The sequence below is a fragment of the Typopeltis vanoorti genome, chromosome 18 (assembly GCF_054136105.1).
Source record: "Typopeltis vanoorti isolate ZY-2024b chromosome 18, IOZ_Tvanoo_1.0, whole genome shotgun sequence".
NCBI lineage: Eukaryota > Metazoa > Arthropoda > Arachnida > Uropygi > Thelyphonidae > Typopeltis > Typopeltis vanoorti.
Window position 1 is genome coordinate 94,338,127 of NC_143566.1, and position 14,092 is coordinate 94,352,218.

Sequence of the window (14,092 nt, forward strand, 5' to 3'; positions counted from 1 at the left end):
AAAAAATAAATAAATAAACATAGCAACCACTTTGAACAGTTTAGTTCACTTTCTTTGTAATAATGGTGGATTTATGTAATATATCAAGTGAATTCACACAACATTTATTGACAAAAATTAAAATAAGCAAAAGTAAAAAATTTTCTTATGATTTAATTTATAGTTTAATATTTTTTGGGCCAACTTACCTTTTCAGGAATTCCATCACCAACTTTGCATTTAAAGCGAATTTTCTTTATGGCATAATGTAACTTATCAACTTTACTCTCCACCTATTGATCAAGAAATAAATTTCAGAAAATGAATCTTACATATCAGAATTACAATTAATAACAACTAAGCTATTAAAAAAAAGTTAAACCTTTCTAAGCTAGAAATCAAGAAAAGAGTACTGCAGAAGATAATAAAAGTGGCATAACCACCAGAGAAACAAGATATGCAGGATGTCAAATAATTACTTTGAAAAAGTATTAAATTAAATAATAAATAACACATAAGTGGAAGAAAATATCCAGGATAAGACATTTCCTTGGTAACTTTAATGTGCCCCATTCCAAATGCCCCCCCCCACACACACACACATGCCATGATCAAGCTGGAAGAAATGCTGAAGTATTTACTCTGATCTAATGCAATTATGCATCTGCCAAGCACTCTTCTCCACTCACTCAACATTCTTGATCTTTTCCTAACCAGTCTGCTTCCAAGTATACTATAAAGGTCACTTCACCTTCCTAGTCAATCTCGACCCCTTGTCTTTCAAGGCATTATTAATGCACCAAGCAGGATTTTTATTTCTCCTTTTCACATAAGTTTCCAAATTACGAGTTACAAAAATTATCCATGCTGGAATGAAGGTGCCATTATTGCTCATTCCATTCAAAATTTCCACTCAATATCTAAGATGTGATATTTCAAAGTATGCCAAAGCAGTCCAAGAAAATAACAAACAGCACATCACATATGGTTCAAGACACAAACTGGAACTTCATTCTCAGCATACACTCCGATCTAAAACAAGTGCAAAACAAATCCAAACCTGACTATGAAAGAGCATGGAGAAAAGATGCCATCTGCAGAAATAGCAGTTGTGCCTTCTGTGCTTCTGCCTCTCTCTCTCTCTCATTCATACGGCATTACTGTAACAACATGATCACAGCAAATCACCATAAAGTATACTTGAAAAGAAATGTGCATACTTTTGTTATGTTTGTTGTTAAGTAGAAAAATTATTATTCAAACTTTTGTTCACTGACCAAACAAGTCTTTCCAAAGAGACTACAGTTACATGTGAAGGCAGCTAACTTCAGCTATTTCTTCTTCTTCTCTCTTCCATCATCTATGTGGATGATGATGAGGCCGAATGAACTCTTTCCACTTCTGTCTGTCCTGGAAGAGTCCGAGCTATTTCAGCTATTTCACTATTCCATAATGCTGGGTATTAAGAAATAAGTATTGTGAAGCAACATTGTACATTATTATCATCATCGTCAAATTCATGCCATGTACCCTCAAGGGGTGTACAGGATATGACACTACTACATAAAAAATTTACATCATCACTAACTCCCTATCTACAATTTTCCTCCAAATCAGTCTGTTACTTGTCAAGACTCCAACATTATCAGATCTTATATTTCTATCATCTAAGGCACTTTGTAGTGTATCAATCCATCTATATCTTGGTCTGGGTAGTTCTCCTGCCAACCTGGTGGAGAACACTTGTTTCGTTAATCTTTCATCACCCATTCTGTTTAAGTAACCATACCACCTGAGATTAGCTCTGCTAATGCATTCCTGGATGCTGACAATGTCAAGTTGTCACTATTGACAATGTCTTTCCTAATATCCTCGTTTTTAATATGATATTGTCATTGATGCCATCTGTTCACACCTCTGATCTTTCTCAGGACTCTCATATCTATGGCCTCTAGTCTTTGGTCAAGTGTTTTACTTCTGACCCAGCTCTCAGATCCATAAGTTAAAACTGGTTTGAACACTATCTTGTATACAGCTAATTTAGTGTTCCGACTAATTTCTCTCTTATTCCATATGAATTTATTCAATTGACTTCTTACCATACTAGCTTTGTTGATTCTGTTGTCCATTTCCATATTTAACTTACCTTTTCACTAAAAATCATGCCTAAGTAGCTGAAATGTTTTACTTGTTCCACAAGTTCTTCGTTCACAACACAGTTGACATTTTCAATGATTCTGCCTATTTTCATTGTCTTTGTCTTTTTATTGCTGACCTTCATACCATATTTATTACAACAGTTATTCAATTTAGTCAGGGAATCTTGCAGACTTATTTAGAAGTATAACATCGTCTGCATAAAGCAAAGAGCTGACATTAACATCTCCAATTTTGATATCAGGTTTAATACCACTTTCCTTCATAATATGATCCATATAGATAATGAATAAAAGAGGGGATAATGTACATCGTTGTCTCACACCAGATTTAACATTAAACCATCTTCTTGTACTTCCTTCAATCCTAACTGCTGATTTACAACTCAAATAAAGACTAAGTATTGCTTGATATAATGCCCCATTGACACCATAGTATTGAATAGCTTCTCTTTTGGCACCTTTCATATGCCTTTTCCAGATCGACAAAACTTAAATACAGATTTTTGTTATATTCCCATGATTTCTCGACTATTTGTCGTAAAGTGAAGATCTGATCCTGACAGCCTCTATTTGGCCTAAATCCAGCTTGTTCTTCACCAAGTTTTTCTTCCACAATTCTTCGCAACCATTTCTCAAGTATACTAGCATAAATCTTACCAGGAAACTCAGTAGGGAAATACTTCTGTAATTTTCACATTAAGTTTTATTTCCCTTTTTTATATATGCGTACTATGAGAGCTCTACTCCAATCATCGGGAATTCGTTGTTCTGTCCACGCCTTCTAAAATATGCAGTGCAGCTGCTGTAAGACTTTTATACCACCATACTTAAGCATTTCTGGTCGAATATCATTTACTCCTGCTGCCTTTCCATATTTCAAGCCTTTGATGGCTTTTTCTATTTCAGGTATGGATATGTATTCCTAACTGCATGCCTGCATTCCTAACTGTTTTTTACCACTGTGCTATCACTGCTTGTTTCATTTAGCAATTTTTCGAAGTAATTACTCCATACTTCAAGGATATCATATTCTCCTGTTTTCATGTCACCTTTATCTAATTCCTTTCACAGAACTCTTTCCTCCATTTCTGAGCTTCTTCAACAACCTCCAGAATATTTTGCCACCTTCTTGATATTTATTCTCTATGTTCTTGCCAAATTCCTCCCATAACTTTTGTTTAGTTAGTTTTACACAGTGTTTAGCTTTGTTACATTTGTCTCTGTATTCTCTAAGAGCACAAGCAGACTTATTTTCCAGGAACTTTTGATATGCTTTCTTCTTTTCCTTCACTGCCCCTTTTACTTCTTGTGTATACCATGGAGTTCTGATTTTTCTATCCTTGCAGACAACCTCACCACATACCTCTCTGGCTGAATCGATCAGGGTTTTCCTCAAGGGTTGCCACTGAATCTCTAAGGTTTGGTTCCTGTTCTCACACTCTTTCATTTTTTCTTCAATAATGTTTGTGTATTTTAGTTTACAGCTCACATCTGAGAGCTGCTCAACTTTTATTCACTTTAAAACTTTCTTACATGTTCTTCTTTTGAATATGAAATGCAGTTTTATCCTGCTCAAGACTAGATGGTGATCAATTCCAATTTGAAATCCTCTGTACACTCTGGTTTCCTGCACCAGGATGAAAACATCACTATCAACAATAACATAGTCAATAAGAATTTTCTTATTCCTTCCTTCCTTCTCTCCATGTGAATTTGTGCACATTTTTATGTTGGAACATGGTGTTAATAATAACCAGTCCATGTCCTGAGCAGAAATTCAACAGGTATTTGCATTATTATTAGCTTTGCTCTTTTCTCCAAATTTTCCCAAAATATTTTTGTATGTCTCACAATCATTTCCTACTCTGCTATTTAGATCCCCAACAAAGACCAACTTTTCCTTTTTCATTGTGTCAGCAGCTTTCTCTAGAGACTTAAAAAATTCTTCCACTTCTGCCTCAGTAGAGCCTTCTGTGGGACCACAGGCACAAATAAGTCGCATTGTTCAGTTCCCCATTCTCATATTTGCCCATATCATTCTACTTGAGACTGCTTACCATTCAAGAAGATTAGCCTCGTATTTAGTTTTGAATACTATGGCTACTCCGTTTCCTTGATTGTTATTGCCTGAATATAACATTTTGTATTTATTGCTCAGAAAGACCTCACCAGTTTTTGTCATTTTTGTTTCAGTCACCCCTATTATATCGATCTGGTACTTATCTAATTCCTCAGCTAGATCCATTTCTTTGCCATTCAGGCTTCTTATATTGATAGTACCGATCTTCAACTCTGGTGATACTGAGTTTGGGTGTGTTTCAGGGATTGTTCCAGTAGCCGACTTTTTGCTGTTCACCCTGGTTCCCTGGCAAAAACAACGGGGGCCTTGTTTAACAGGGCGATGCCCCAGCCAACATAAAATTTTGTCATGTTGTATTGATCACATATTCATAAGAAACAAAATGGCCTGTGAGGTATCCTGTGCAATCTATTTTAGAAAAATAACAGATTATCACTCTATACTATAGAATCTGTCATTACCTAATAGTGTTGATATGAGCTGTGCAGGCAGTAATGAAAAATTCAAAATTGGCATCAGTTATAATAAATTTGAAAATTACATAAAAAAATTATCAAATGTCTCAAAATGATTCATTAGATGGAAATCAGTTATATGAGGAATTAATCAAAATATTTTAAATATGCACACAGCAAATCACAAAAGAGCTACTGTTGAAAGGGATCATCACACAAACTGCATAACATATGAATTAAAAAATATGATAAAGACAAAAGAAAAATTCTATTATATTTATTCTATTTTAAGTATAGGAAGATTTACTCTATTATAAGTATAGGAAGAATCACTACAATTTACTGTTTGAACATGACTGCAATCTCATATATTTTATTTTTAACTGATTTCTATCTAATTTAATTATTTTCAGCCTCAATAGTTTTAATCATGAACACGTGACTGTATATACAGAAAGATTCAAATTTAATGCAAGAACTCTATTTCTTTATTCAATTCCTTATTGCTGTTTGTATTGATGATGTCAAACAATACATAAAATGAAATATTTACATAATAAATTTATTTTACTGTGGTATACATGTTATTCTATAGTTACGAATGTTGGGCCTCCCTCGATGAGTCTAAGGACTCCTTGGAGCTGCCCGTAATAATAATAATAATGAATACTCCACAGGTCTCATTATACAAGAAAGTTATTTAATTGAGTTAAAGAATTCCAGAGATTGCACTGGATTTATTTAGGAGTACAATATCATCTATATCGGGGCTGTCCAACCTTAGGTAATCCGAGGGCGGCATTAAAAAAAAAAAGATTTATCCGAGGGCCGCATCACAATGCACATCTAGTAATTTGGTGAGCAGCAGCGACACAACCTCAAAAGCTGAACAAACGAACAACACTAATTTTGCACTAATTGCATGCTCATGTTCCCCATGAGCACCTGGAGCATGCACGTTGGAACAAAACAGTGTAAGAACGCTTCTTTGGCACATCTAATATTTGAAAAACACGTGGGTATATAGTGATGTAAAAACACCATATAAAATTACCAACATCAAGATTACTGATTAGTGATAGGATTAAAATATCTCACACGCAATCGATTCAAATTGTTGTTTTATTGTTTCCGTCGTGAAAATTAAAACCCACAGGCGGGCCGCACAAAGTCGCATGTGGCCTGTGGGAAGTGCTTTGGACAGCTCTGATCTATATAAAGCAAAAAGCTAAGTAATTCTGATATAAGGTTTAATGTCACTTTCTTTCATAATGTGATCCATGCGAATGATATAATACTTGTGTATTATAACTGATTTTATACCATACTACTTTCCTGTACTTCCTTCAATTTCAATTGTTGACTTGTAATTTAAACATAGACTATGTATAATGTTCCATTTTACCTCATAATAGTGTGTTCTGAACAACTTTTCTCTTGGCATATATGTTTTTTCCAGATCTACAAAATTAAACTCCTCTGTAATCTCACATTCACTTTTATTTCTCTTTTTACTGATGGAAACTTAGCTAACAAAGATAATAAATGAAAACATGGTTTATCAGTTATCTAACACAATGAAGATCAACTTTATAGAAGGCAGTTTTCATTCGATTAATTGAAATGTTTTTAAAGATGTTTCTATTTAAAAACATAATAATGCCATGACCGATTAGTCATGCATATCATATCCAACTTACTCACATTTGGACATAAGCAATGGAAAAAGTTTAAAGAAAGTTGTGTGATCACTCTTGGTATTTCCAAGCTACCATCTTATGGTCTCCCTTCTGTCCAGTGTGACTGGATCATCAGTTTCCACATTAAATCCTGGCACACATCATCCACAGATTCCTTGGCTTTAAAAAAAAACCTTTGTTGTTTCCATCTCACCTGAACATCTCTTAATATTTCATAAATCCCAAATCTATCTGACCTTAGAATAGTGTTCTTACATTTAGTGTGATGTGTACCAAAAATCTTCCAGGGGCTGCTTAATGCTAACCAGTAGAAGGCAATCTATTTAATAGATAACTGCCTTTCTTCCAAATTCCTTTCAACTGCTTTCTCAAAGATATTCGGTTTCTATATCCCCCCCCCCAAGGTATTTTATGGTTGCTTTGCTTCTCCACTGAACTGTCCACAACCATTCCTTCCCTTTCTTCTAATTGTATAAGAACACGAACAGCTACTGATAAACATCCATGCAAAAGTGGTCTCCAATCTTACAACACCAACTCCTCATCTACACTCCACTTTCCTCTGTTCTTTGGAAATAGTAAAACAATTTTCCCCAATGAATACAACTTTTGTTAAAAAATATATTAACAGATTCCTTCTTTCTTCTTGATTAGCTACTCAAGAAAAAGAAATCATCTTGTATAAACATACCTACCTCACAAACAACTCCAAAGCCACCTTTCCCAATTGTTCTTATTTCTGTATAATAGTTTTCATAATAACTTGAATGAGACATGATGGATGAGCAATGATGAAAACAAAGAATGATATCTAAAAGATAAAAATTAAAAATTACACATAAAACCAAACCAATTATCTTTTTAAATAAAAACATGATTATTATTCAGTACTTCAACTCAGACCACATCTAGATTACTATGCTCAGATGTAGTCACTAGAATTTCATTATCCCTTTCTGCACAAATGGATAATGAAATCAAGCCTGTACAATGTTGATTATGGAGATAGACTAAGGTTATTCAAACAACAGTTTGGTGGTTAGAAAATGAAGGGGCAGAGATATGATCGAGACATTTAAGCTATTGAGAGGTATTTACTGGACTGACATACTGAGGAGATGTTTCATATGGTAGAATGAGGGGAAAGGAATAAGAGGCCATTCCTAGAAGTCGTAAAAAGAAGTAGAAAGTAAGAGGATAAGAAGTCGGATTTTTATGAGGAGAGTGGTTAATATGTCCTAGTGTGTCCCAAGAACATTGCTTGATTGATGTCTCTGTCACAACTTTAGGGATTATAATTTGCCCTAATAATTTTGGATCATGGTAAAGATTATGTCTATGGCAAAAATATATGCAGATGTCTTCTATAGTGAAAACACAAACTCATTTGACCAGAATGAGACTTTTGAACAAAGTCTTCCTCTAAGTAGGGCATAGAACTTTTGTCAGATCCAATGTTGTGATTGGTATTCGAGAAATGAAGGGCTAACCTGGAATTATCTTTTCTGTTATTACTGTCTCCAATGTATTCTTTTTTTCTTATCACCAAACTTCTGGAAGTTTGCCTGACAAAAAGAACACAATGGATTAGCCCTTCAATTCTGTAATACCAATCACAACATTGAATGGAACAAAAGTTCCATGCCCTACTTAGAGGAAGACTTTAGTGCACGAAACTTCAAAGAAGCTACTGTGGTAATCCGTTCAAAAGGCAGTCTCAATAGGAACCAAGGGATGATCCTAGCTGACATATGGAAAATCCTCATAAGATCACTTAGCACACCACAATTTAACTTTGCTGCAAATTACAGAACGTACTTGCATAACAATGTCTGACATCACACACATTCCATGCATTTGATGTAATGTGTCTTTTGAATTTGTATACCGTTTAGTATTCGTTTTATGTTTCTTTCTTGACCTGTTTTAAGCTGCTTTTTATTACCTTATGTGTGCCCAGACGTGGCCAACAGTCAGGTTGGCAAAACTAGTCGGCTTAATTTGTTATTAAAATCTTCGGTCAATATATCCCAGTCTAATTTTATTATTGAATTAAAATTATGACTTGTTTTCTCTCTTTTATCCAACAATAGATGAAGCCAATTAGGATTTTAATTCCTTGTGTTATCTGTTACATTTTTTTTAAAACTAGTCCCACTGTTATACTAAATTGCTGTTATTTTATGTACTGTGACAAACTGTTCTTGTGTTCTGAAGATGCTGGATATAATATCAACGAAATATCAAGTATTAATAAATTATTTTCTTATTATTCTAGGTTGTTAATCAATGCACTTAAATGTACTGCCAACACATAAGCCTTTCTATTCGTTTGAAACTTCAGTGCTATTTCTAGGTCACTAGATATTTTAGTTTTGCAGTGTTTGGGAATGGATTATTCATTTTATTGTAATACTTTCTTATTAAAATAATTATTTTAGCAGTTGTATTGAAATAAATTCTTACAGAAAACCCCTAATGATCATGTCTGGTACCAAAAAAAAAGAAGTGTCGTCAATATTCAGGAGAATATTTAAATTTCGGGTTTGTGCTTTCTCCCAGTAATGAAACAAAACCAATGTGTCTTTTATATTAGAAAATATTTAGTAACGATGCTATATACCTTCAAAAATGAAGGAATATTTAAAAACACATCATAATGATAATAGCAACAAAAACCTTGAATACTTCAGGTTATCCTTCAATTTAGTGAAGGAAAAATTTTTAAATTGCACTTTATAAAATCATCTACAGTATTAGCAACCAGTGCTGCTAATACTGTAGATAAAACTAAAAGCATCATGTGATATTGCTCTCCTAATTGAAAAGCCACATACATTTGGCGAAGAAATAATTCTACCCTCTATAAAAATAACAATAAAGTAAGTTATGAAAAAGGATGCTAATTCAGTTTTAAGGAATATTCCACTTAGTAATAATACAGTGCAATGGAGAATTGCTGATGTCAAATGATGTCCAAACAACAGTGAATTTTGTTGCAATTAGATGAGTCAGCATTTGGAAGTGTAAATATTTTAATGTCATTTGTAAGGTATTATTGTAAAGTATATTACAGTACAAGTAAAGTTTGTAAAAAAAAAAAAAAAGAAAAGAAAAAAAAAGTGTAATGTACGAGTAAAAATGCAAAACAGTAATTGATGAATTTCCTTTTGCCAAATTTTTAAAAGCTGATTCCAAAGATGAGACAATTTTTAGATGTGCAAGAGTATTTTGAAAAGTGCAACATTCACTTTAGAAATGTAACTACAATTGCAACAGCTATGGTTATGGTTGATAAGGACAGAGAATTTTTAGCTTTAGTTAAAAAAAGAAAATCCTAAAGCACAAATAGTACATTGTGTTTTACAAAGACAATACCTTGTTTCAAAAAACACATATGAAGAATTGCATGCTGTTTTGCAAATTTGTAATAAATTAATAAATAAAAGAAAATGCCCTTAACAGCCCTGCTATGCTATGTGAAAAAAGTGATGAAAATTTCAACCGACTGCTGTTTCATACAGAAGTAAGATGGCTGTCAAAAGGTAATTGTTTGCAAAGGCTTGTAGAACTTTATAACTACATGGTGGAATTTCTGTCTGAGCATGATTGATCATTTGCTAATAAATTTAGTCAGCATAAAAATCACCTCTTTTACCCTTGCTGGTATATTTTCAAAATTCAATAAGGCATAAAAAAAATTTTTAAAAAAACTGCAAGGCAAAGAAATTACAATTATACATAATTGTACAATTATTTTGAGATTTCAAGAAAAGTTGATGCTCTTCAAAACTTCACTGGGTTGTAGAATTTTTCATTTCTTTCCAAATATGTCATCTTTAGAACAAGAAGCTGAAGGAAATTTTTCGGATGCTAACATCTATTTATGTAGCTCACCGCAAACATCTAAAAGAGGATTTTAAAAATAAATTCAAGGATCCAAAAGATATGAAAATTCCAGAATGGGTTATGTCTTCGTTTGATGCAGAAGGTGACAGGGACGATTTGAATCTGGATTTGCAGGAGGAAATTGTTCAAATGAAGAGTGATCTATAAGCTAAATTACTGCACTCAAAAGAAAGTTTCAGGGATTTTGGACAAGTAAAACTATTATTTAAAACTACCCCAAACTGTATAAAACTGTTAGATTTAGTCAAGCCAACAGTAATTCAGCTAAGCAGAGAAATCAACTAGATCTCCAAAACAATGGAGATCTAAGATTACAACTAACAAATCATGAACCGAATATTAACTCCCTTCTAAAATCACATGAACCTCATCCTTCACATTAAACATGTAGTAAGTGTCAGTGTTCATTAAATCAAACCAATTCACAAAATGTTTCTCTATCAGGTACTATATTTTAACATAGTTCTTCCTTCAGGCAGTCAAACACTGAGTGCAAATGCCACTTCTACTGAGCTACACAGGCTCCAAGCTAACATCCACATTTCTCTATCCATCTTTTTAGCCTCTTCAAATTCTTCTGAAGGGTCACCACACCAGCACTATTAATAATAACCCTTCTCAGCTTCAGATCATTTGCAAACAACAGAATATTCTCTTGCAATCCACTGACAAAATTTAAACAGGAGAAGACCCAGTAGTCTTATGGTATTGCTTTTTTTTTTTTTTTTTTTTTGCTTCCTTGGCATTATTCCCTCACACACATACACACACTTTCAGGTATCTATCAGACAATTTCAATCCAATTCATTAACCTAATATCTAAACCTATGCTGTAACTTTACGCTTATCATGTGGTGCCCTGTCAAATGTCTTTCATTTTTTTCTTATCTATCAGATGACAAGTTGAGTTCCTTATAAATGTGAAATCTTTGCCATCTGCTCTATCTCTGGCCATTTCTGTCATCTCACTGAAGCCTGATAATTGTGACCTTTCCTTTGAAGACTGTAACCAAGTTCCTTTTGATCTGCCACTTCATCATCTTCTTCCAATGATCCCATTCAAGACATATTTGGTAATCTCTGAGAGGACATTCTATGAAGGTGTCCAAACCATCTTAATTGTTGTTTAAGAATTATATCTATGATAGTTTCTCTATGAATGAATTCGTGTTTCACATGCCCACTTGTTTTGTGTTCTGACTAGTGAATCTTATTATTCTTAAGCATTTCATTTCAAATGCTCTGATCATCTGTATTTCTTTCTGATTGAGTCTCCATGTCTTGGCTCCATACATATTGTAGGTATAATAATCATTGCAGAGAGTTTTAGTTGGAGGCTCTTTGAAATGCTGCTATTTTTCTACATTTTATTTAATTTATTCATATTAAACCATTCTATGTTATCTATATTTTATTATTTCTGTGTTTCAAGGTTATGAGTGATGAAACTGACAAGATATGTAAATTGCTTTACCTGTTCAAGTATATGATTTCCTAAGTTCATTGATATTTTTTCCTAAATAAAAAAAAAAACGTAATACATACTTTTCAATCACCTGCTCTGGTTACATTATAAAAGATATTATCTTTTATAATGTAATAAATCGCATTACTAAAACAAGTTCACTTCTTAAAATATCTCTGCTGACCCTCACAGTTCAGGTTACTCTTGTCTAATCATTGCCATATATGATCTCTCACTAATTTCTCCAAAATCATAACAACTACTAAAGAAATACAAACTGGTCTATAGTTTAACATCCCAATTTTACTGCCACTATCTTATTCTACTTCCACTCCTTCAGTGCCTTTCTCATTGCCAGACTCATCCAAGAGGTAAGTTCCTTAGCAAATCTTAAAACATGGAGAGAAATCCAATATAATTTATCACTACCTTACATCTACAACTTAGTATTTGCAACTCATTCTCCTCATGCACTTCTCAACCCTGAATCCTCCCTATTCCTATACTAATAAAACTTAGCTTTCTAGGATAAATACATCAACAAAGTGATTAATAAACATTCAATGTCTTCCACATCAGTCACCTGATTTCTATTTTCATCTTACAGTGCCATTCTTAGACAATCATTTTTCCTACTACTGGTTACACAACAAAAGAATTCCTTAGATCACAGGACTAATCTCTTCTTGTATTATAGTTGTGTCTTCCTTACTATGATAATCACTCTCCTGTCCAGATAATCACTCTCCTATCCACCCCACTTCTTATTCTTCTACAGCTCCTATTCGATTTCGTGAGTCATCCACTTTACATTACATCCCGTTATATTTTCCCATGATGTATAAAACTTACCATTGCTGCTAACAAATAATGTAATTGTAAGCGCAATGGGGAAAGGAGGTGAGCATTTTTAATGTTTAACTTATCGCGTGCTTTTAACAACAGAATTATCACAAAGAAGTATCATCTAATGTCTATTTTCCTACCTTAATGTGCAGATTGCAAATGTTCATAAACACCACACTACTTTCATAATTCAACCACACATACACAATAACACCACACTACTTTCATAATTTCATAATTAAGGTTAAGTTAAAGATACCAAGCAATTTTATAAACTTGGGTTTAATCCAAGAAAATCCAAGTTTATAAAATTGCATGGTATCTTTAACGACCCAAGATAAAAAACGTTCTTAAACTAAGGTCAAGTTTCGTAAAAACTTAAATGTAAAAACTTATTTCTCGATGAATTTCTACATTTCAATACCTTTGCAAACACAAACTTCAAAATAAACGGAATGCAAAAAGTAACTTTGAAATTTCCACTTCTATTGCAATAAAAGACACCAAACACAAACCGAAACCATGCGCATAATCACGCCACAACATGTTTCAAGAAATTCCCCTTTTTTTTTCTTTTCTTTTCTTTCCTTTTTTTTTTTAATATATATTCTCACAGGTGGCGCAATAATCACAACCATGAGAGAAATTATAGAATCGACTGTATAAAAGTGAAAGAATGACACTTTCCGGACATAATATTTTTCCCCATTAGATTACGTCCCCTTTTTCTTAGCGTGAATCGCTTGGACGATTGTTGAGAACAGACGTGTTCACTTCTTTCTGCTAGGAAACTGCGTTTGATTTCAGTGGCGTTTCGTGTTTTTCACATTGGACGGGCTCCATCCCAGCTCGAATTTTTACAACCCCCCTCTGCATGAAATGTGCATGAAGTCAATAGCTGTGTAGGTCCTAACCGAAAAGAGGACCAGTGGTGGATGTTTGGTTTCTAGAGAGGTAGAAAGCTCTAGCTGAGGCCTAGTAAAAATCACGTCTCTTCCGCTGTTACTTCGCGCGTTTTTCTATCGCCGGTCTTGCTAGCAACCCTTCGGGACTGGGGGATTTTTTTTTTTTTTGCTGGTAGATCCTCGATTGGATATAAGGCATTTCATACTTTGATTCTTGGAACTGCTTCTTCAACTGTGACATAATACCTCTTATCTTTAACAATGAGTGGAGTCGAAACTGACGCCCTGGTACACTGGACAGAGGACTAGCTATAAGTCTACTAAAAAAGCTGCTTAAAAATTTGAAGTAGAATAGTCAAGTTTTTTAAATCTTTACTCCACCACGAGGGATGATGATGAAAGGGAGGGCACTGCTCATGCGGAAGGAAAACTGGATTTGGTGATCTCTGCTCCCTCCGATCGAGGAGAGATCAACGTGCGCAAAACAAGCTGAACCACCTAAGGATGATGACATGGATGAAGACAGACCCAATTCTGACTCCTTTGCATCCCCAAAAGAGAAAGTGTCCCAAATCATTCTAAGAGTGAGGAGTA

The 14,092-nt window shown here is 34.0% G+C and overlaps 1 protein-coding gene across 1 annotated transcript in view; it reads right to left on the reverse strand.

The window, feature by feature from the left end:
* LOC150096951 (eukaryotic translation initiation factor 2-alpha kinase 1-like) overlaps positions 1-12,931 on the reverse strand; it is a 271,576-nt gene extending 258,645 nt beyond the window's left edge. The window contains exons 1-3 of the mRNA XM_090408100.1: positions 12,734-12,931; positions 7,069-7,184; positions 189-272 (exon numbers count right to left, since the gene is read on the reverse strand). Of these exons, the coding sequence (XP_090264226.1) occupies positions 189-272; positions 7,069-7,149 (165 nt within the window). The 5' untranslated portion in view covers positions 7,150-7,184; positions 12,734-12,931. The remainder of the gene's footprint in view (positions 1-188; positions 273-7,068; positions 7,185-12,733) is intronic.
* Between the last annotated feature and the right edge of the window lie 1,161 nt (positions 12,932-14,092).